Genomic DNA, 23,191 nt, shown 5'->3' with positions numbered 1-23,191 from the left:
TTTGTTTTAACTTAATAGCCCTCATTTATTTGTTTTCGTTTATTACAGTAGTTAGACGTATTAAATAGTTAAACTGTAACTTGTCTTGTTTATCTTTGTCTAGCCTTGATGATGTTCTCAAAAAAATCAGTGCCGGAGTAGTTACTGAAGCAACAAATTTGAGATCAAGGCACAACATGTTGGAGAGGGGCCTTGTTCAGTAGACCAGGGATTTTCAACCTGTTCTTGAGCCTTCCCAGCTGTGCACATTTTGGATGTCCCCTCTTTTTAAAAACAGCTGAATTAGCTGATTATTAGTTTCTCTATGACACGAGCTGGGTTTCAAACAGGAAGGGTTTAAAAACCCTGCTGTAGATGTGCATATTGTGATAAATGTGCAGAACTGTAATGATAATTTTTGGTTTGAAGAAATGGTTGGAGCCATCGAAAAGCGTTTCTTTGAGGGCGGAAGGCCAAAGTATTCACTCACTGATTTGGATAACTTTTTACATAATATTTTTTTTCTGATATTTGCATTTAACATATCTCCATAAATGTTATCACATCAGTTATCCATATATTTAAAACTGCTGTAAGCAATCTCTCCTGTTTTGATTTCTGCTACAATCTCAAAACAGTGATGGACAGAGAACAATGTGGTTGAAACCATTTCCACAACACCTGTGTTTGGTCAAATGCATCCAAAAATAGTAACATTTTATGTGTGGTATACATTTACGGTACCCTAAGTTACGGTACATTGCTGTATGTGACTTTTTTATTAAGTATGTTTGAAATGAGGAAAACAGTAAAGAAAAAGCGGTATATCTTTAGGACTGTTGGAGAGATATCTATCTATCTATCTATCTATCTATCTATCTATCTATCTATCTATCTATCTATCTGTCTATCTATCTATCTATCTGTCCATCCAAACGTCCTGGTATCTATGGAAAAGACATTTGTAATTTAATTTCCTTAAGATTGTAAATTACAATTTAAAACATTGTTCTGTTTTTGTCACCTGCATGCCACAACTGACTCTGCTACTAGTGACAGAAATTACCCAGCTTTAAAGGAATAGTTCACCAAAAAATTAAATTTTTGTCATTTATGCACCCTCAGGTTGTTCCATACCTGTATTAATTTCTGCTATGGGGCACGATTGACTTCCACAGTAGCAAAATAATTCCTACAAAAGTGAATGGTGCCCCAGAACTGTCTAACTGTTCAACGTAAGGTTTCAGTTAGACAAGCTTGTGTTGCTATATTCTGAGAAATTGCAGGTTATTTCTTGGCTTGGAATTTATTAATTGCTTATTATTTCAGGTTCAAGTTCCTGTAAAACGTGGAGAAAATGTGGACACGTTACTTCTTGGCCAGGAATTTATTAATTACTTAACATTTTAGGTTTGAGTTCCTGTAAAACATGCTGAAAAAGAACATGTTCATATTGGAAGCATCCTGTTAGAAAATTTCAGCAAGACATGCTTCTCTCAATGTCACTACAGTTGAGGTTGCTGTGAAATAAGCTAAAAAGAAAGTCGTATTTAATCTTACAATAGCTGCACAGCAATAAAACACAGTTATTACTTGTGTTCAATAAAGTGGAAAATATTCCTCATGGCAGATGGCACTCTCCCAGTCTATGTCAAAGTCCTCTACATCCTAAGATGTAATCATTAAAAATATCCAAATCACATTTGCACACTCTCTGTGCCCTGTTATAAATGAGAGAAATGAAAATAATGCCTGCCTCTACATTCTCAGGCTCGTGAATGCTGTTCTGTAGAAGTCCCACCTCCCACAACTGCTGGGGGCTCATATTACCCTCAGTGCGGAGGGGGTGATGGTTCCAGCCCTCAGCAAATGTCTGCAAGTCTTAGTTAAAAAAACATAGTGTGTTTGAGATGTCCAGCAGGCCATCTTCTTCAAGACTATGCAGGACACGCCAGAGCCTCTCAATCCTGTAATATGAAAAAAAACGCTTAACAGTATGTGTGTGATGCTTATGGACATATATGGTGCTTAACATTATCTTCAAATGTAATAATCTATTCTACATGCATGGTGTGGATGAAAAAAAACTGAACAAATATAAGGAAATATTATACCTTCAACCAGCGTTTTCTCAACTTACCTTTGATTGTGTACACTTTTTCCAGAGATGAAACTTGCTCGATCTGTTCCCCTTACAGTGAACATGAAGCGTGCAATGTCGAGGTTTGATCACCCCTAACCTTTTCCATGAATGTAAAAGATAAATCAGTTTAAAGGACAAGTATTTTATTTATTTTTTTGTTCTAAATCTGTATGACTTACATTCTTCTACAGAACACAAAAGGATTTATTAGACCAGTGGTTCTCAAAGTGTGGTATGACTAGTGGTACGCAGAGGAATTACTAAATTAAATATAAATTAATGTTAAAACATAGTACATTTTAATTTAATCTTTATTATTATTATTATTATTTTTTTTTTACATTTAAGTACAGTACAGTTTTTATTTAACTTTTAGGTACAACACATTTTAATTTAATTCAGTTTTTTATTTACCTGTTTGTAAGCACAGTGCAGTGTTAATGTTCAAACTGTGTATTTACAATATTAAAGTGGCTGACAACAATAAATATTCTTATTAGGAATAAAACTGCCTCGTTTTTGAACTGTGCAGAGCTGTAGCTGAATAGTTAGGCCTACTACGCTACTGTATTTTAATGTTGGTCATTATGGTGGTACTTGGAGAGCCAAATATTTTCTGAGATGGTACTTGGTATAAAAAGTTTAAGAACCACTGTGTTAAACAGTATAATAGTCTAAGTCACACAATGAAATTGAATGGTTTGAAACATCATGACGGTGAGTGAATGGAGACAAAAATAATTTTTAAAAATATTCTTACTAAGTAATCTGTTAAGAAATCTTGTTCAGGGTAAGAAAAAAATTATTTAGATTAACATTAACATATTAACATAACCCATGAAGCATAATATCTACTTACAATGAACAGCAGATATAACAAAACATGTAATGACTGTACCATTAAAAATATATAAACACATCTAATTACCTTTCTGGAAAAGCCATCAATGCCCCCAAAAATGACAAGGTTGTATCTAATTGAAAGAAAACTTTTTTTTTTAATGATTTATTTTGCAATTTTGGTAATGTGCAATTTTCAAAAATTGTTAGAAACCAACCTTATCAGTTTGTGGTTGGTATCCACATGCACTAGACTGAGAGGTGCCCTAAAAGAGTATTTTCTCCTTACTATACAGCCTAGCTGTGTCATACAGGAAAAAAACCCAACTGCATCTACTCTGTGCATCGAGGCCCTCAATCTGCTCCTCTGTGGCTTCCACAGCCTTCCCATCATCAATCTATATCCCGCATGAGGCATTTCAGACTTGATATTGGACACTAACATATCAAGCTCCTGGTCACTCAGTGTACTGAGTCTGACACAGAAAACTCAAACTCCCTCATCCTGCGAAAAAACATTCTTTCACTAACTCCTAAGAGTTGAGCAATGCAAAGAATGGGCAGATGAATGTCTAGTAAAGACCTGAGCTTCTCTTTTTCTATTATAAATTTAGGTTGTCCCATAACTCCTGCAGCTGCCTCCAGCTCAGTTTGAAGTGTTTCATTTTCAACCTGTCCTCTCACCAATGTACAGAGCTCTCGGAGAGCATTTACAATACAATCAGGGATAACATTTTGTTCTTCTAGTGCATCAATAAGTATTAGTTCATGTGTGCAAATGAACTGGAGATAATCCAGGTCAAGGCCTGAGGCAGAGTGGCTAACAACATACTGCAGTTTATTTAAGAACATGTCCAAAACTAGTCGTCTAAGCAGGATCTGTAGAAACAAAAACAGAACAGACACTCATACAGTTACATATTCTAAATTAGTTGTCATCTTATGTAGTAATATTACAAATGGTATTTCTTATAGTGGTTAAAAATATTTAATAGCAATTATTAGGATATGGGTCTCAAGGCAAATTCCACAATTATTTAAAATGTAGAGTCCAATACAAATATAGTGAATTTCACATTTATTTTATTGTGACCTGTTATATCGCATTTGGAAATATATAATATTCTAGACCTATTTAGTTATGCATTTAATGCATTTACAGACACTGTAAGTGTTCCAGAAGTTCTGAGCATTAAACTCAACTTCCATACAATATGTACATTTAATATACATTTGATTAATAATGTTGCATCAAATATAATAAAATTGTTACCTTAGAACGTGGTGGATCCATCTTCCATCGTTGAATATAAGTCACTTTCAACCAATAAGATGCAATGATACGCATCTTCTCCACACCCCTAAACCTAACCATTGCGTCTCATATGCACGCCAAAGTCAGTTTCTTCGTATAAATAGCACACCAAATAGAAACAGAAAATCGTGCCATTGAAAACACTTTCATGAGTTCGGGTCATTCACTTTCACGTCTTCTCGAGCAAATAAGCAAATACACAAAATATTATGTCACAATGGCTGTCTTGACGAGTATTCAAGTAAACGCAGTTACGTCTTAAATAAACATAAACAGTTAAGAAAATATTGGATGTGTGTCAGTATAACGGATCCATGCATTTCTTATTATTAGGCTAATAATGCTAATCAAACAACAAAAGAAAAACTTGAGAATCACTCGAGAATCACTCAGTAACTTCTTTAATAGGTAATTGTAAGACAGTTTTCATAAGCACCGTAAAATACTGTTTATTTAGGTAATTTGTATTGTTGTATCTAATGGTCTCTCTGAGGGCTAAGCCCCCCTAAAGATGAAATCCTAGAACCGCCCCTACTTCTCGAATGTGACACCACCATCATAAGTTGATTTTGGCCATAAACATCTTCTTAAGTTAGAAATGCCCAGGAGACAGATCAACATTACTGAAACATCAATTTAATGCCACGCGTCTCAAAACCCTTCGAAATCTCACGACTCACGAGTACATTGTATAATGCAGTTTTAATGCAAGACTGGTGGTCTGTTAGGCTATATAACTCTATTGTTAACTCTATCGTGCAGTTCGGTTCGTGTGTGAGAGTTACTCTCAAAATAAGCCGTCAAAAACAACGAATCTCTGCTTAGACAAACGGGTTGATTCTCTGCGAAGTGAAAGTCTTGTATTTCACGCCTCTCGTAGGAGGAGCGATAAAGTAATAGCTACTGCTACATGCGAATCATCAACTAACATGCATTCGAATATACTAATATTATAATCTCTATTTGCATTAAATAGCTTTGACGACAATGCGTTTAAGTTGAGCTGAAAGAAGCTGATCAATTTCTTCACACAGCATGTGAAAATTTATGTTGAGAGGACTGGTGTTGTTATTGTATGTTTATTTTACTCATTATTTTCTTAAATTCATCTTTTTTTTTTTTTTTGTGATATCAATGCATGATATGTAGCCTAATTCATAAATTTTTAATGGACAGTTCAATTCGACTGAAGTTCAAGCACATAATCTACAAACCACCAGCATGCATTTCTTTAAAAATGTATGATCCTTTGAACAAGGACAAAACACACACACATATATACATACATACATATATATATATATATATATATTTTTTTTTTTTTACAGTGCCTATAAAAAGTCTTCATACCCCTTCATTTTTTTCATGTTTTTTTATGTTGCAGCCTTATGTTAAACTGCTTTGAATTATTATTTTTCCACATTAATCTACACCCCATACACCATAATGAAAAAGCAAAAACAGAATTGTCACAACTTTGTAAATTAATTAAAAAAAAAAAAAAAAAACTGAAATAAGTACATTGCATAAGTCTTCATACCCTTAACTCAGTACTTAGCTGAAGCACCTTTACAGCCTCAAGTCTTTTTGGGTATGATGCGACAAGTTTTGCACATCAGCATTTGGCAATTATCTGCCATTCTTCTCCTCATCTCTTCACGTCTCAAGCTCTGTCAGGTTGGATGGGGGCAGATGCACATTTTCAGGTTTCTCCAGAAATATTTGATTGCATTCAAGCCCAGGCTCTGCTGGGCCACTCAAGGACATTCACAGAGTTATCTATAAGCCACTCTTGCTGTGTGCTTAGGGTCATTGTCCTGTTGGAAGGTGATCCTTCTGCCCAGTCTGAGGTTCTGAATGCTCTGGACTGGGTTTTCATTAAGGCTATCTCAATATTTTGGTGCATTGAGCTTTTCTTCTACTCTGATGAGTCCCCCAGTCCCTGCCGCTGAAAAACAGCCCCACAGCATGAGACTGCTACCACCACACTTTACTTTTGGCATGGTACTCTGCAGCTGATGATCAGAGCTGGTGTCCTTCAAACATGATGTTTAGAATTGAGGTTCATCAGACCAGAGAATCTTGTTTCTCACAGTCTGAGGGTCCTTTAGGTGCTTTTTTGCAAATTCCAAGTGGGCTTTTGTGTGTCTTCACTGAGAAGAGGACTGAGTTTGGCCACACCAGCATAAAGCCCAGATCAGTGGAGTGTTGCAGTGATGTTTGTCCTTCTTTAGGTTTCTCCTATCTCCACATATGATCATGGAGCTCAACTAGAGTGACCATCAGCTTCTTGGTAACCACACTAACCAAAGCCCTTCTCCATCAGTTGCTCAGTTTGGCCAGGAGGCTAGATCTAGAAAGAGTCCTGGTTGTTCCAAACTTCTTCCATTAAGGGTAACAGAGACTACATGCTTCTGTGAAACTTCAATGCAGTATAATTTTTTTTCTGAACTCTTCCCCAGAAGTGTGGTTTGATGCAATCCTGTCTCTGAGCTCTAAAAAAGCTTAAACCTTTTATTAAGACGTGTGTGCCTTTCCAAATCATACCCATTCAATTGAATTTGCCACAGGATAACTTCACTCGAAGTGCAGTAACATCTACAAGCAATATGAATGCTCCAGAGCTTAATTTCAACTGTCCCAGATAAGGGTTTGAATACTTATGCAATGGAATCATTTAAGTTTTTTATTTTTAATAAATTTGCATTATTATGTTAAAAACCTGTTTTTGCTTTGCCATTATGGTGTATAGAGTGTAGATTGATGTGGAAAAAAGTAATTTAAAACAGTTTAACATAAGGCAGCAACTTTACAGAATGTGAAAAAAATGAAGGGATATGAAGACTTTTTATAGGCACTGTATTATTTACAAATGCCTACAATATATATAAAATTTATATTAATATATGTATATAACCCCCCCCCAAATTATTCCAAAATAGTGTTGTCAGAAAAACATGACACTATATGCCAATTAAATAATGAAAAGTGTGCATTGTTTCCCTTCCAAGGTCTCTTGAGAATGCAGGAAAAACTAAATTCAACATGCAGAAAAGATTAATTGTTGGATGGTTGAGAAAAGTAGAAAAAAATTATTGTTTTTGTCAGTGGAATTGAAATTTGTATAATATTCCAGTCTTTCTATACTTTAAGGTCATCTGTTCAGGCTTGGGTAGGTTTGTCTCCTCTGTAGAAGGTTTCGGGTCCGCTCTCTTCTCATTGGGTCCTGTAAGAAAAAAAAGAGAAGAGAAATAGAAGAGAATAGAAGGTAAAAATAGTGGAAGTGTTCCTATCAATCTAATAATTAAATTAGTCCCACCACTACAGCGATTAATAACTATTCACAATGAATTATGACATGCTGACAAAGACAGAAAAACTTCACAATTCAAAAAAGATGCATAAAACTGTATTCCTTTCTTTTACGATCTCTCGTTATTAGTAAGACAAATATTACTTTAAAAGACTTGACCTACACCAACACTGAATGTATGAACGACCCTTTCTTCTTTCCTGGTGATGTGTAGTTTATAATATCCATAGAGTTCAGGTGTGATGCTTGTGATGGTGAGAGATCCGGTATCGTGGTTCAGTTTCAAGTCTTTGAATTGTTGAATTGTTTCATCATATAGGTAGACCTCATTGTTTGTTTTATTCAGTGTAGCTATTAAAACAAATTTAGCACAACTGCATTCTTTGTAATCTGCAAACTTCCACCATATCATGTCACTTTCCCGTATTTCGGTAAGATCAGTGTGTAGCGTGACAGATTGTCCCTCAGTCACAGGCTTTGACGTGATTTTATCTTCCTTAAGAAGCACACCTGGAGAACAAACAAACAATTTTTCAGATGGAGATCGAATTAGCTGTTTCCATCCACGTATTTGTATGCAAAGTTTAGGGTAGGCCTATCGCATTAAAAACGCTGGAAAGAAACGTCAAAAATTAACAGAAAACATCTAAACATGCAAGAAAACTTATGAGGTTGTGCCTTATGTTGTTGGATGTTCCCTGTTTTGTTATGTACAATTTTCAACAAAAAAAGAAAACTTATGGGGCTGCGAAGACATGCGCATGAACTACGGTTGGGAGTGAGAATGTGTTAAATATGTCTAACACATATTTAATGAGTCACAAAAAAGTCGCGTGACTTTGCCTCAACAGATCTTATGACTGAATAACTGGACTTACCAGATCAACTGTTTGTTTTAGTCTTTCTGAAATGGCCAAGCTGAAGTCTGTCATCAAAATGATTTATCCTAATTTCTCGCATAACTTTCTCACACGATTGTTTTGGGCATCTGGCGTTTGATATTGTGTGTGTGTTTTGTTTTGTTTTTTGCAGAAAGGATGCAGGAAGAAAGAGTGTCTTCAGTCGTCTTGAAATCATGCATCTTCTGAAGCGGAGCCAGGACTTCGAGCACGCGATGACGTAATTTTTGCTGCTCAGGAAGTGACAATGAAAAAACATTGGGATGGAAACCGGGTTTTATTCGCAAATATTTAATGCAATATTCCAATTGAATTCACAATTTTGGATGAAAATAAATCTTGCTAATTTCAGTGTCTAAACACACATGGCAGTTCGGACATATCCCAGGTAACATGAAATGTTTCTAAAACGTTGTGATTATAATATGATTTAAAGGTTACAAAAACGTTTCTTACAGCATTCTACTAACTTTATTTTTTACCAAAAACATGACATTTTTTGAATGTTTATTTTTATGATATTCTAAAAATGTTAAAATGTCCAATTTTTGTTGTGATTAGAATGTTATTTAAAGGTTACAAAAAACCCTAAAGTTTCTCAGAATGTACAAAATAACATCACGACATCATAAAAATGTCTTTGCACATTCGTTTCGTTTTCTACTGTAAAACAACGGCGCGGGCCAGTGTTGCCACCTTGTGGAACAATTGATTTGTGCACATGCGACCTGCGCATACAAAGTATGCACAATTACAAAAAATCGGGTGGTGCACGTACAGTTTGCGTGTACTAGTCTTATGACGAAATTTGTATACTTTGGCCATAAGAGGAGTTAAAAAAATAGCAGACAAATGTCACAGATGACGCATTGTGCTGTACATTGTACAACATGATCCAACAAGCCTATAGTTTCTTTCCATCTCTCTTCGTCTATGGGACTCTTGAACAATGTATCAGTTGTCAGTAAAGCTCAACATCCTGGGCTCGAGACCTGGTTTCGCCCAGAGGACAGAGCAACACCCTCCTTCTCCCACAACTCCTGCCAAACAGGTTTGATTATTTGTGATACCTAATACACTGCTCACCTCTCTGTGTGATAACTTCCTGCACAAATCTGTGTTGTAGTTGTGGGTCATGAAACGAGGCTGTGAGAGATAGAAGTACTGTTGTTTACTAACCGATTGTTCAGCTGACAAAACGCCTTTCTAAAGAAACTTTCAAGAGACAAAAACCTCCATAAAACAGTTTTGAAAGATCTGGGTTGTGAAAATGACATGATTTAGGACCTTTATAACATGCGTGCCACTGTAGAGACTGTAATTGTAACTGCCTTTTCAATTTTAGGAAAGGATTTTTATAATCATCATATTGATAGGATTGAAAACCCCTGGTCTATTGTCTCTCGTCTGTTTTCCTTGTCTTCTACACTGGATTTATTCTACATTTTGACACATCTTGTCCTCACTGCCACATTCAGGTAACCCGATTGCTAAAAACCAACACTAAACACTCAAGTTTACCATTTTCTCTCATAGAACAACCTCACTATCCACCGACGAAGCCCCGTTTATCCATCTTCATGCAGCCTTCAACACTATCAAACTCCATCCTGAACCACACAGATGAATCTCTCCAGGTATTTTCATTAGGTTGTACATTTTTTAAACAATTTGATAACTGTGCATTGAAGCATTTCATCAAGTTACTCCCTACTTAGGATGAATAGCTTTAGGTAAAAGCATCAATAAATGGACAAATCCAATGCAACTTACTAGTTTCTAAATCTCCCTCCTGAACAGATGCGTTTCCACCTGTTGAAAACAAAACACAAATATTAATCTGCTGTAAATGCTGATTTGCACAAACACAGATCCTGCATGCACAGTTGTACTACTGTATTTTCTGGAAATTAAGTCACACCAGGTCAAAATTGCATTGTTGAGAAAGAAAAAAAAACAGAGTTGGGAACAATTATGATTAATTAGGATTTTTTAAAAGTGTTTTTTGAAAAATGTCTCTTTTGCTCACCAAGGCTGCATTTATATGAAAAAATACAAAATATATATAAGTAGTAGTATTGTGAAATATTGTTTCTCTTCAACTAGGGGCACTTTTAGCCTTGTGAATTTGAATAAAAAAACTTGTTCAAAAGTCACGTAACACAGTCTCATAAGTTTAAATAATTTGTCTAGTTTTAAGGTCTGTAAGAGGACAAACTTAGATTACAAGAGAAATTGTTAATATTTTACATTTTTTCCGACCTGCAATGAACAAATGTCATTTCCACCACATCTCAATATACGGCTGTTATTTAAAAATAGTATCATTTATGCTACTCACGAATTGTCGAAGATAATTTTTTAGCACTAGTTTTACCAGTTTTTCCACAATGTACAATAATTATACATTTGTCAATTAGATAAATTAACTGCCGTAAGGACCAAATGCTGAACTGTACACCTGTCACACTCTGAAATTTAATATTGGTTTGGGTAAGAGCTTATTAGAAAATAAATAACTTGATTTTTATATTAAGTAGAGCATGATCTCATAAATTGTGGATACATTTTTAATGCGTGATGAGATCTTTTAAAATATATTTTTTAAAATGTGTGGTGATGGAAATGACAGGGTGTTGTGGAAATGACAATGAATTAACGTGAACGTAGAGAAACAGTAGAGATATTAATTAGAAAAATTATTAAACTCGTCACACTCATTAAGCCATAACACATATCAATTGTACTTTGTAACCATAAATGTCATTTCCACCACAGAGGCAGTGTGGTGGAAATGACATTTCTGTAGTTTTTTGGGAAAAAATGGAAGACAGCTTCACTGATTAGCTTTGAATTAATACTTAGCATTTCATGTATGCAAAATACTCTTATTTAACTTAAAATAATTAGCTTTTTAAAAACACCCTTGAAGGTACAGCACGTTTGGAAATGACGTAGAATAAATATATTAACTGATCAAGCAATATTTACCTAGATTTTTCTTCACATGTTGTTGATGAAAATTTTAATTCCCTCCATGTCCAACATGTGCTCTGATGTCACTGAACATCTCCATAGAAACCACCTAAACAATCTTTCACACAAACTTTTTAAAGGGACATTACAGTGTTGTGGTGGAAATGACACCAATACTGTGCGACAGCTATATTTTGTATAAAAAGTAATATTGAGAGTGGTCTCACATTAAATACTATAATGTATTTTAATTATTTTACTAGTGCTTAATTCAGGTACATTGATAGTTACCAGATAAGTCATATTTTTAAACTGTATTTTCACTGTTGAAGTTTAAAAGTCTGGGTGTGTGACAAGGAGAAAACCGTGATTTTGATACCTATAAGGAGGTTGAAAAGTATGAAAAAAAATCGTAATAGAAAGGTAGTAAAAAGTTTTTAAGGTGGTTTTATTGTTAGTTTGACAAAGAAAGAGGAATTTGTCCAAAATTATATGTATTTTTAAAAATATGACCAAAGAACATAAAAGTGCCCATAGTCAAGAATCACCCTTAAACGTATTTAATGGACATATATATTGGAAAATATGGCATATCTTTACATAGTAAAGAATTATTCGCAAAAAACAGTGCGCTGATGCTAGAGTGTGTTTGCTACAACCCATGCTGCGTCTCAGACACACCCTTCATCTGAGAATATATAAACCAGATCATCCAGTTTCCAGTATTTTTTCAGTAACGTTAATAGAATGTTCATTCAATGTTTTCTCTAATGATCTCATAAACAAGAGAAAGAAACATATTTTAAACATTTAACAAACTGGATGTTTTAAAAGTCCAGAGAACATTCAGAAATAACTACTTGCTAGTTTCATGGTTGCATGGACTATTCCATAAATGTTTGCTTTAACATTTGCTTAAGCAAGAAAATACATTTAAAAAAACAAAACATAAAAAAAAAAAAAAAAATGATTTTAAACAAATTGATTAAAAAAAAAAAAAAAAGATGGTTTAAATATTTTAGTTGGGATAAACCTTGCCAGTTTCTAATTTTTAACTGTTTCTGAGCTAATTTGCTTCACAACAATAATCTTCAATATTAACAACATATTACCATATGATATCTTACCGTCTACCTCCACAGCTAACAAAGGAACTGCATCTGTTTTAACCAAAATCATAGCCTTAATTATATGACACCACTGTAACTCTCATGCAAGATACACAATGCTGTACAGTAACTTACCGTTTTTTAAATGTCTGCCCTCATTAGACGTTTCCCCATCTGCTGAAAACACATCAATATCAATCTCGATGCTGATTTAAATGAACACAAACACCTAGAGAGATTTAGTAATGCAGTATCGTACCATGGTTTGGCTGATGCATGTCCCCATTGTTTCCAGGAACTACACCTTTAATAAAAATTACATAACTTGATTCAATTAAATATTTTGTCATCCCTAACTATGATCAGTTTTGGGGTAACGCATTACAAGAAATACGCATTATGTAATGAGATTACTGTTTTCAAGTAACTACTAAAGTAACGCATTACTTTTAAATATGTACAATGAAATATCTGAGTTACTTTATCAAATAAGTAATGCAAGTTACTTTTTTCACATTTATCGACTGACAGCTCTCCTGTCCCCATGTTGAGAGAAATTGGGAATAAATGCAGAGGCACATCCTTCAGTCAAAGGATTATTCATTTTACTTTTGGTGCGAAAGAGCCTTTACAGTTCCCAAAAATATTACTTTTGGCTTTTTTGTTATTAAAAAACAAATGCCCAGCGACAAAAAGCAAGGCCAAATAAATACAGTGCATTACTTATAAACAGTAATTAAGTACCGCAGTTAGTTAATTTTTTATGGAGTACCACAATATTGTAATGCATTACTTTTAAAAGCAACTTTCCCCAGCACTGACTATAATATTACAACTTTAGAGTTTTTTGTAATGATGTTTATTGTCTAAATGGAAAGAATGAAGCTACAACCCCCACACACACACACAAGAATCAGTACACATAGTTAAATTGTATCTCACTTTTTATGTTCTTGAGTTCCTCTCCGTCAAGTTCATCTGTATAAAAAAATAATGGCTTAATTTAAACAATTATGGAGAAGTAAATGCAAACTTTCTTACAAAAGAATATTTTGCACTCTTATTTTTTCTTTTAAATTAGCTACAAGTAACACATACCGCCTTTATCTGCCTGTTTACGTGTCTTGCGCTGACAGTAATAATAAATACCACACAAAACTGCAGCCACAGCCAGAGCACAAACACAAACCAGTGCTATATGAACTGCAGACAAACCCGGTGCTATAATGGAAAGAGAGATACTATATCAGCATTGACATACATGAATATGACCAGCTCTGTTAAAAAACGCTGCTGTACCTGAGCATGGTTGACAGAGTTTGCTGATGTCCAGATGTCTGGTCTGGTTGCTGATGGGATTGTTGAGCACACAGCTGTAGGTGTTTTTATCCTGATATTCCACCTCCAGAGGTAGAGAGAGACTGATGCTGAGATCAGACACACTGATGCTGGACAATAAACTGTTTCCTTTGTACCAGGAGAGAGTCACATGACCCACATTCACCACTGAACACAGCAGTGAACAATATGATGATGATGATGATGATGAACACTGTGAATGGTTGCTGCTGATGACAGGAACAGACAGACGAGCTGGAAATAAGAGAGAAAAAAGTCTATAATGGATACATAATGTGATGCTAAAAAATCAAATAAAAATCAAACTGAATGCATCTCAAAAACTACCCACCAGAAACAATAATACTGAATTTCTTGGGCAGGACCTCTTTTCTGTCAATAATCTGTAAAAATCTGTAAAGTCCAGTATGTTGAGTTGTGATGTTTGTGATGATCAGAGATCCAGTCTGATGATCCACCTTCAGTCTGTCTCTGAATCTCCCATCAAGAACATCCTCATATAATGAGATCTTATTGGCCATTCTGTTGATCTGAACTATTCGAGTGCTGTCAGATCCAAACGCCCACAGTATCAGATCAGCTTTCTGTATTTCAGTAAGATCAGTAAATAAAGTGACAGAATCTCCCTCCATCACTGACACTGACTTCACTTCATCCGTATAACCAAACACACCTGCAGAACAGAGACCATTTTAGAGATTTAAGCTGAACAAATCCAGTCTTGTTTAAGGATTAATATAGTCAAAATCTATGGTGCTTTTGTCATTTCTTCTCTATTCAGCCTTATAGTATGGAGAAGAGTGGTGTGTGGATATCAAATCTTCACAGGTATAGGCCACATTTCAAGTCCCTCAACACAATTAAAAGTGACCATAAGAAAAAAGTGACTAAGATCACTAGTTAGTGGATATTGAACAGACAAACAACAGCACAAGCATTTTTTTGAGTTTAAGCTCCACAAAACAGATCAAAATATTACTTCAGAAATTGAATACATTAATATTCTATTATATTCAAATCATTTTCAGATATTTAAGTCTCGAAAACCATTTAAACCTACTCACCATCCACGAGTAAAGTAACACAAAATAAAACAAACGTCTCCATATTTCTGTAAAGATCAGTAAAAGTTGTCCATTGTAGTCGTCAAACCGTTCCGTCGAGTCTCAAAGCGTCCCATCAGTTCGTCCAATCAGTTTCAGCGACATCATTTCACTTTTATACGTTATTTTGTCATATTTCACCGACTTCAGATCAGCAGGTCGCGTTTATACGAGCGAAACGCGAAATGTTGTTGATTTAAATGCTGAGAACTCATTGCGCTAAATCCGATCAAAAGAAGGAAGTAAATGGAGCTTCCCAACGGGGTCCGTCACGGAGAACAGGGCAGAAACTCACTCCGGTAGTAGGCTAGAGTTCACACCGCCGACTAGCAAGCGATTTGAGACAGTGAATGGGTGTGTTAGCCAAAGTTCAAGATATTATTCAAGTGTTAGGCCTACCAAGACAGTCAGTCATAGGTTTATTGCACTTGATAGATACAACATAATTAATTTCATGAGACAAAATGTATTATTATTAAAATATATATTAAAAAAACGCTGAAATTGAACTGTCAGAGCAAAATCTCTTCTTCACATTACTGTTTGAAACAGTGCAACCTTTAGATTGTCCACTAGAGAGCAGAAAACGTTCAAACATCACATTTTCGCCTGTTTTAAAGGCTCCTAAATGCAAAAAATTGCATTTTAAATAAGGATAATGACAAGTGTTTTCAGTAACCTCTCCATTCATCTGTGATTTAGTCTCTTCTCTTCCTTTGTCTCTATCTGTTTTCTAAGGAATCTGTAAAAAAAAAAAAAATCAGATTTGGTTAATTTTGCATGAATTAATTGGTCGTTTCAGATCATCTAACAACTTGTTCAGTGTTGATGGATTTTTATTCTGTGAAAAGATTTGAGCTACTAACCTCAGACGATAAATGTCCTAGAGATCATATTTTGTCAATTCCTGATGATATTTAGTCTGTGGGTCTGATGTTATTGATTGTGATATATCCAGGGTTTTTTTTTTTTTTTTTTGATCCAGCTGTACTCTGTGTCTGAATGTCTCATCATGACCAGTACAATCAAAATAGTTTGGTTCATTCATTCTGGCTATGATGATAAATGGGTTTTGTTCCATCTGTATTCAATTCTCCAAAGTTGAATCATATCAAATCTTTGTATAGCATTGAAAACACCATCTTCCACTATCTTCAGTTCATCTGTCCAAGCCAAAGATTTACAAATTCGTGCAATAAAAATGTTTTGATAGCTATGCATACTTAAAAAAAAAAAAATTAAAGTTAAATATTAAATATTCCTTTTTTTTTTTACAATGCATATAAATAGCATGAAAATATTCAACAATCACAGCTGATTAGATTTTCAGAACCTGTTTAACCATAATGTATTTTTCCACCACTTCAGTCAATTTGATATTTTTAGCCAAAGAATAAGACAAACGCTTAAACAAATAGACACTAAAATAGTGTGTGTGTGTGTGTGTGTGTGTTGCACATTCAACTTCACTTTTGTCATTAATGTACATTTGGGATTTCAGATGGCTGTAAAAGAAAAAGAGATTAGAAATATGTTTTTTGTTTGTTTGTTTTGTCAATGCATATGAAATGTGGATAATATTCTAGTTATATACAGTATAGTCCTCTTCTCTTACCAAGGGAGAGTTTTTCTCCTCAGGATCCTCCCGTCTTTTCTTTTTGTCCTTTAAGGAAACAGAAGCAAAGGTGAAAACAAGGAAAGTGATTGAACGTTCCAGTTGCACTGACTACAGTGATTTGTAATAGGATGCATTGAGGAATTATACAGTGTGATTTGCATGAACATATTTGCTGTGAGTTACGATACATTCACAATGTACTTGTCATGTCTCTCTTGATTTAAAAAAAAAAAAAAGCTTTCATATGATCTTTCACATACGCTTGCCATAATTAATAGTTCAGATCCTGTTAAGACAATTGAAGGACTCGCTGTACTCACGTAAGAAGCAACACTGAATGTCTTTGTGATCTTCCGTCCCTCACTGAAAATCTGTAATTTATAATGTCCATAGTGTTTAGGTGTGATGTTTGTGATGGTCAGAGATCCAGTATTGTGGTGCAGTTGCAACCTGTCTTTGAATCTTTCTTCATTATATAGGTTTTCCTCATTGCTTTTTTTATCCCACTTGGCTATGACAGAAAACGCAGCCTGGTTGTATTCTCTGGATTTAGCAAACTTCCACCGTATCAGTTCATTTTTCTGTATTTCAGTGACATTAGCATGTAGTGTGACAGTTTCTCCCACCACTGCTGACATTAAAGTCATTTCATCTGTCTCGATAAAATCACCTGGAAAAAGAGATCAAACATATCAAGTCTTTTTCAACAAACCTCTTTCTATTTATTTTCTTAATTTCAGTCATTATCCCTAAATTTGATGCTGATGCTGCTGTTTTATTTTTATTATTATTGTTTTTTTAAAGGTATTTAACATCTTTAAGATATCTAGTCGCTTTGACTGTCCATTGGGTTCTCTTAGGTTTCACCATTGTTGTGCTTTTCTGAGCTTTAATAGCATGAACAGTTTAAGCTGCTTTGCAAAATGAATGAATGTAAATGTTCTTTGTAATGGTATCAGCCAAATAAACCCAGTTGGGAAACTTCAAATGTATTAGTTGTGCGGTAACTTACTGTTTTGTGAATGTCTCTCCTGATCAGGTGTTTCTGCACATGCTGAAAAAACAAGCACCAATAATAATGTCTTGTGCGTGTATTAAGATGAACACAATCATGCAGAGAGATTTAGTAATGTGGTATCTTACCACTGTTTGGTTGATTGACGTCCCCAGCGTTCCCATTTACTACACCTTAACAATAATCACAAGGAGCCCTTTAATGTTTTAGTGTTCTTTGTAAAGTTGTTTGTTGTCTCAGTGAACAGAATAAAGCCACATCAAACACATATAAACACAAGAGTCATACTAAATTGTCTCTCACCATTAGTCAGCCCAATATGTTCCTCTTCATCAGGTTGGGCTGTATAAAAATGATCACTTAATTTAAGGAATGAAGTAACATAACTTTCTTACAAAACTGTGTTTTGCACAATAAAACTCATATTTTTCTTCTGAAAATGTGTAACACATACCTTGATTAGCTGCTTGTGTAGACGTCCTGTGGTGATAATAGAGAACACCACAGAAAAGTACAACCGCAGCCAGAACAAAACAGCAAACCAGCACTGATTGACCTGCAGACCAACCTGGTGCTATAATGGTAAGAGAAAGTATCATTAACTGAATCAGTAAGATTGCTATTGAAGTACCTGAACATGACCAACAGCGATCAGCTCTTTGTAAAATCAACTAATATCAGCTCTGCTGTACCTGAACATGTGTGACAGAGTTTGCTGATGTTGAGATGTCTGGTCTGGTTGCTGATGGGATTGTTGAGCACACAGCTGTAGGTGTTTTATCCTGATATTCCACCTCCAGAGGTAGAGAGAGACTGATGCTGAGATCAGACACACTGATGCTGGACAATAAACTGTTTCCTTTGTACCAGGAGAGAGTCACATGACTCACATTCACCACTGAACACAACAATGAACAATATGATGATGATGAACATTGTGAAGAGTTACTGCTGATGACAGGAACAGGCAGAAGAGCTGAAAACATGAGAAAATATAATAAATCTTAAGGTAAATGTCACAATAAAACACCCTGATGCAGTTTGATATGTTCACAATGTTGGGCATTATGTCTGTCCCTCTGGTCTGTGATTTTGTCTTCAAGAGACTGAAGCATGGATTCAGAAGAAAAGTTACCAATCAAATTGGCATACAACTATAAAACTACTCACCAGAAACAATAATACTGAATTTCTTGTGTGTGACCTCTTTTCCACCAATGAACTGTAAATATCCATAGAGTCCAGCATGTTCAGTTCTGATATTCCTGATGGTCAGAGATCCAGTCTGATGATCCACCTTCAGTCTGTCTTCGAATCTCCCATCAGGACCATCATAATACGAAACCTTATTAACCAGTCTGTTGATCTGCGCTATACGAGTGCTTTCAGCTCCAAATATCCATGTTATCAGATCAACTCTCTGTATTTCAGTAACACCAGTCTGTAGAGTAACAGAATCTCCCTCCATCACTGACTTCACATCAACACCAAACACACCTGAAGAACAAACAGAAACAGTTTCTCAGATGGTTTGAGATGAACATCTCATAGTAGACTTTGCTGTTTTCTTCTTTATTCAACCTGAACAAATGTGGATAATCTATATAACATCTTTTCATAAGAACTGAAGTATTTGAAAGGACACCAAGGTGAGTGTGTCTAAATTTCCATTTTTGAGTGAACTATGCCTTTAAAAGTAATCCTGTTCAAGTCTTTACAGGTTAAAAACCACATTTAAAGTCCAGCAGGATATTTTATGAGTTCAGAAATCATTTGTGATTCAGCCATGCTCTTTGAATGCAATCTTTGTATGCATGTTGATTTCATACATTTTTAAATATTTGGACCTATAATACAAGAATTTCAGGCTTTTAATGAAACATTTCCTCTTTTTAATGGTCTCCAGACAGTTACACCACCAATACATTTTCTGACTTTAAGCCTCTCAAAATGTGAATTGTATGTAAATGAATTGTAAATTGATATATAGTAGCCTAATATTTGTAAAATTATACGTAATACAAAATTGCATAAAATTAGGCCTATATTCAAATATTTTTTAGATATGCTACTTCGTTGAAAATTGTAAAATGAAAGTGAAAATTAATTCTCGAAATGTATATCTACTCACCACCCAGGAATAACGGGACGAAAATTATAACAATCATTTGCACAATTCTGTAAATGGGAGTAAAAGATGAGAGAACTAAATTGTCCATATTTTAGTTGTTAAATTGTTCAGTCGAGTCTCAAAGCGTTCGACGTCCAATCGGGGTCGTTTCAAAACGAGCTAAACAAGCTGATAGCGACGATTATTAACATATTATTTCACTTTTCACTTCAGATCAATAGGTATCGGTTATACAGGTTACAAGTGAAACGCTAAAAAAAGTCCGTGGTAAAACAGTTAATCTTGCTGTCGTAAAATAAGGAAGTAAATTCTTTGGAACTTCCGAATGCGCATATTTCATGGAAACTGTCGTATATGAAACATCTCAGATCCGGATCCATCTGATGAGTACAAATCAGGAAAAGCCGCCAAATCCGCCACTTCAGCAGTCAGAAACTCCAGTAGGCTATGTCAAATGTGTCAAAACTAAATGTTAAAATGTTTTATTGAAGGTCGTGTGACCAGACATTAAATGCTTGCCTGCATGCGTCCCAATGTGCATACTATCCATCCTAAATTCTATGCAATGTTAGTCATTTTCAATGCTATTTAGGGCAGATAGGGTGGATAGTATGCACATTGGGACGCAGGGCATGTGTTAGAAAGTGTGCAAGTGCCACCACATAGTTCACAGTTCAAGGTCAAATTTTTTTTTTTTGTCTAATTTCTAGTGTTCTTTAAAAAAAAAAAAAAAAAAGTAATAATTTTAGCGGAAAATGAACAAAAACAGTAAAGTCCTATTAATAAGTTAACTAACCTTACCATGATACAGTTAACATTTACTAACTTTAGTGCAAATCTGTGTTTGCATTGTATATAATGGTCCGAGGTTTTCCCACAATGCATAGGACAATTAGTTTAAAAGAACCATTTTTTATTATTATCAAATAATAAGAAAATAAATTCAGATTTTGCCCTTAATCAGACTGAAATTATGTTCAAAGCAAAATTGCATTCACATTATACAATTATTTACAAACACACATCCTTTAATATAGATTGTCCACTAGATGGCAGAACATGTTCAAAAATGTTGCTTTGTTTCTTAACACTGATCAAAACTGTAAAAATGACACCAATGTAACATAAACGCAATGTGCATAACAGGAATATCTGCACAACAGGCAAGATCAGGGTTACTGGCAAAATCTTCCATCAACAGTAAAATCAACAGTAAAAACAAACAAACAAAAAGTTAGTGTAAAATCAATGTAAACCCATTGTTACGATACTTTTCACAGGGTAACAGTATATGCAGCATTCATTTCAAACATTTTCCAGTTTTGAAGGCTCATAAAAGTAGAGTTTTATATAAATAAGAATAATGTAACAATCGGGACCTAATTTGGACCTGATGTAAGCATTTGTCCTTAACCCCTGTGCAGTGCTCGGAGAATCTTTTACCTAATTTGGTTTTCCCGGTAAAAAAATAACCAGCCTTTTAAAAATTGCTTGTAAATCCAAATCTTGGATCCAATCTTTTTGTCAACTTGTTTTCTTTCAATTAGAACAGACTTTGAATTTCTCTTTGGAACTGATTAATCATAGGTCTTACTGATCTGAGCTTTTGCACCTCTGTTTTTGAGTAAAAAAACATTATTTGTGGATAATTTTGGCAATGTTCACAAAAAAAAAAAAAAAAAAACCTGAGATGAATAAGTTCAGATCAGACCTACGACTAATCAGTTCCAAAGAAATACAAAACCTGTGATAATGATTAAATAGGCCATAAAAAAAGAAAATGCAATTTAAAAAAAAGTCATCTGAAATCCATCTTCCATCTGAAATCATGCGTAGGTGTGACAAAACATACATTGTGTTGTGTGTCAGATTGTATTGCGTACACATTTTTACTTTTGTTATTTAGGGACATTTGGGACTTTAGATAGCTGTAAAATAAAAGTAGATCTTATTGTTGTTATGGTATACAGAGACAGTTGTAACACATATAACAATTGACACATTGTAAAGTGTTACCTACTTTACAATAAGGTTCATTAGTTACATTAGTTAACTGCTTTCGGTAACATGAACTAAGAATGAACAGTACTTTTACAGCATTTATTAATCTTACTTGAACAATGCACTGTGAATTAACATGAACTAACAATGAACAATGGTATTTTTATTAACTAACATTAACAAAGATGAATAAATACTGCAATAAATGTATTGTTCATTGATGTTAGTTAATACATAATGGCACCTTATTGTAAAGTGTTACCATGTCACTTCTTCTTGCCATAACTAATAATATATCAGTTAAAGATAATAAAAGCAAAATATACTATATTAAAGGACTCAACCTACTCACAGGAGCAACAACATTGAACATCTTTGAGATCTTCCGTCTCTCGCTGGTGATTTGTAGTTTATAATGTCCATAGTGTTCAGGTGTGATGTTTGTGATGGTCAGAGATCCAGTATTGTGATGCAGTTGCAACCTGTCTTTGAATCTTTCTTCATTATTTAGGTATTCCTCATCGTTTGTTTTATCCCACTTAGCTATGACAACAAATTCATCTTTAACGAGAAGTTCTGAATTAGCAAACTTCCACTTTATTTGCTCACTTTTATGTATTTCAGTGATTTCAGTTTCTAGTGCGACAGATTCTCCCACTGGTATGAATACAGACTTCACTTCATCTTTCTCAAAAGCATCTGGAGAACAAACAGAAACAGTTTTTCAGACAGAGATCTGTGAAAGTCAAACCTCACTCGGCTTTCTACTGTCCACTGTTCTTTGTAATAGCGTTTGACATCTAAGAGTATCAGCAAGTTGGGAACCTTAAAATGTATTAGTTGTACAGTAACTTACTGTTTTGTAAATGTCTCTCCTGATCAGGTGTTTCTGCACCTGTTAAAAAAAAACAAAAAAACAATAATGATATCTTGTGAGTGGATTTATATGAACACAAACATGCAGAGAGATTCAGTAATACGGTATCTTACCATTGTTCGGCCGATCGTCGTCCCCAGCGTCATCCACAGGGACTACACCTTAACAGTAATCACAAGACTTAATTCAATGAAGCGCTTTAATGTTTTAGTGTTCTTTGTAAAGTTATTTGTCCCAGTGGACAGAATAAAGCCACATCAAACGTGCATAAACACAAGAGTCATAGTTAAATAGTCTCTCACCATTGATCAGCCTAATATGTTCTTCTCCAACAGGTTGGCCTGTTTAAAAATAATCACTTAGTTTACAATGAAGTAGAAGTACACTAAAAATTTCTTTCAGAAATGTACTTTTTGTAATAAGGGCCAGATTTAGCTAATTACACAATCTAATAAAAGTGCCAATGGGATTGGAAAGTTCTGCAAGGGAATCCTGAGAATACACTAATTCAAT

General features: G+C 34.7%; 2 protein-coding genes across 11 annotated transcripts in view; both read right to left on the bottom strand.

Annotated features, from left to right (window-relative positions):
- Window positions 1-16,515, bottom strand: part of LOC131531219 (SLAM family member 5-like) — a 30,288-nt gene extending 13,773 nt beyond the window's left edge. For 6 of the 10 annotated variants that reach the window (XR_009268603.1, XR_009268604.1, XR_009268601.1 and 3 more), the window contains exons 1-12: window positions 15,903-16,515; window positions 14,998-15,778; window positions 14,265-14,606; window positions 13,874-14,167; window positions 13,673-13,795; window positions 13,517-13,552; window positions 12,834-12,878; window positions 12,710-12,751; window positions 12,593-12,625; window positions 10,263-10,301; window positions 7,754-8,100; window positions 7,425-7,503 (exon numbers count right to left, since the gene is read on the bottom strand). Coding sequence is in view for 3 of the 10 variants with exons in the window: in XM_058761846.1 (XP_058617829.1) it covers window positions 7,432-7,503; window positions 7,754-8,100; window positions 10,263-10,301; window positions 12,593-12,625; window positions 12,710-12,751; window positions 12,834-12,878; window positions 13,517-13,552; window positions 13,673-13,795; window positions 13,874-14,167; window positions 14,265-14,606; window positions 14,998-15,040 (1,416 nt within the window). In the remaining 7 variants the exon portion in view is untranslated. Of the gene's footprint in view, window positions 1-6,950; window positions 7,504-7,753; window positions 8,101-9,257; window positions 9,636-10,262; window positions 10,302-12,592; window positions 12,626-12,709; window positions 12,752-12,833; window positions 12,879-13,516; window positions 13,553-13,672; window positions 13,796-13,873; window positions 14,168-14,264; window positions 14,607-14,997; window positions 15,779-15,902 lie in introns of those variants that run through there. The other 4 variants (XR_009268605.1, XM_058761845.1, XR_009268606.1 and 1 more) reach the window with 4 other exon arrangements.
- Window positions 16,516-17,152: 637 nt separating this feature from the next.
- On the bottom strand, window positions 17,153-20,307 carry LOC131531221 (uncharacterized). The gene is made up of 8 exons (XM_058761848.1): window positions 19,801-20,307; window positions 18,840-19,166; window positions 18,362-18,645; window positions 18,124-18,243; window positions 17,973-18,011; window positions 17,798-17,842; window positions 17,667-17,708; window positions 17,153-17,324 (listed from the first exon to the last, which is right to left on the bottom strand). The coding sequence occupies exons 1-5, from the start codon at window positions 19,886-19,888 to the stop codon at window positions 17,979-17,981; spliced, it is 852 nt and encodes a 283-aa protein (XP_058617831.1). The 5' UTR covers window positions 19,889-20,307; the 3' UTR covers window positions 17,153-17,324; window positions 17,667-17,708; window positions 17,798-17,842; window positions 17,973-17,978.
- Between the last annotated feature and the right edge of the window lie 2,884 nt (window positions 20,308-23,191).

The sequence above is a fragment of the Onychostoma macrolepis genome, chromosome 22, assembly GCF_012432095.1.
Source record: "Onychostoma macrolepis isolate SWU-2019 chromosome 22, ASM1243209v1, whole genome shotgun sequence".
In the NCBI taxonomy this organism is placed as follows: domain Eukaryota; kingdom Metazoa; phylum Chordata; class Actinopteri; order Cypriniformes; family Cyprinidae; genus Onychostoma; species Onychostoma macrolepis.
The sequence above is the reverse complement of the archived record's forward strand: the minus strand, read 5'-3'. Positions and strand labels throughout refer to the sequence as shown.

Excerpts from the sequence above, each read along its gene's own strand:
- LOC131531221 (XM_058761848.1), bottom strand. The coding sequence starts at position 19,888 with ATGGACAATTTAGTTCTCTCATCTTTTACTCCCATTTACAGAATTGTG. Across the intron at positions 18,646-18,839 it reads ATTCAGTATTATTGTTTCTG|CTCTTCTGCCTGTTCCTGTC; the intron begins GTGAGTAGTTTT and ends TCATGTTTTCAG. Across the intron at positions 18,244-18,361 it reads ACTCTGTCACACATGTTCAG|CACCAGGTTGGTCTGCAGGT; the intron begins GTACAGCAGAGC and ends TTACCATTATAG.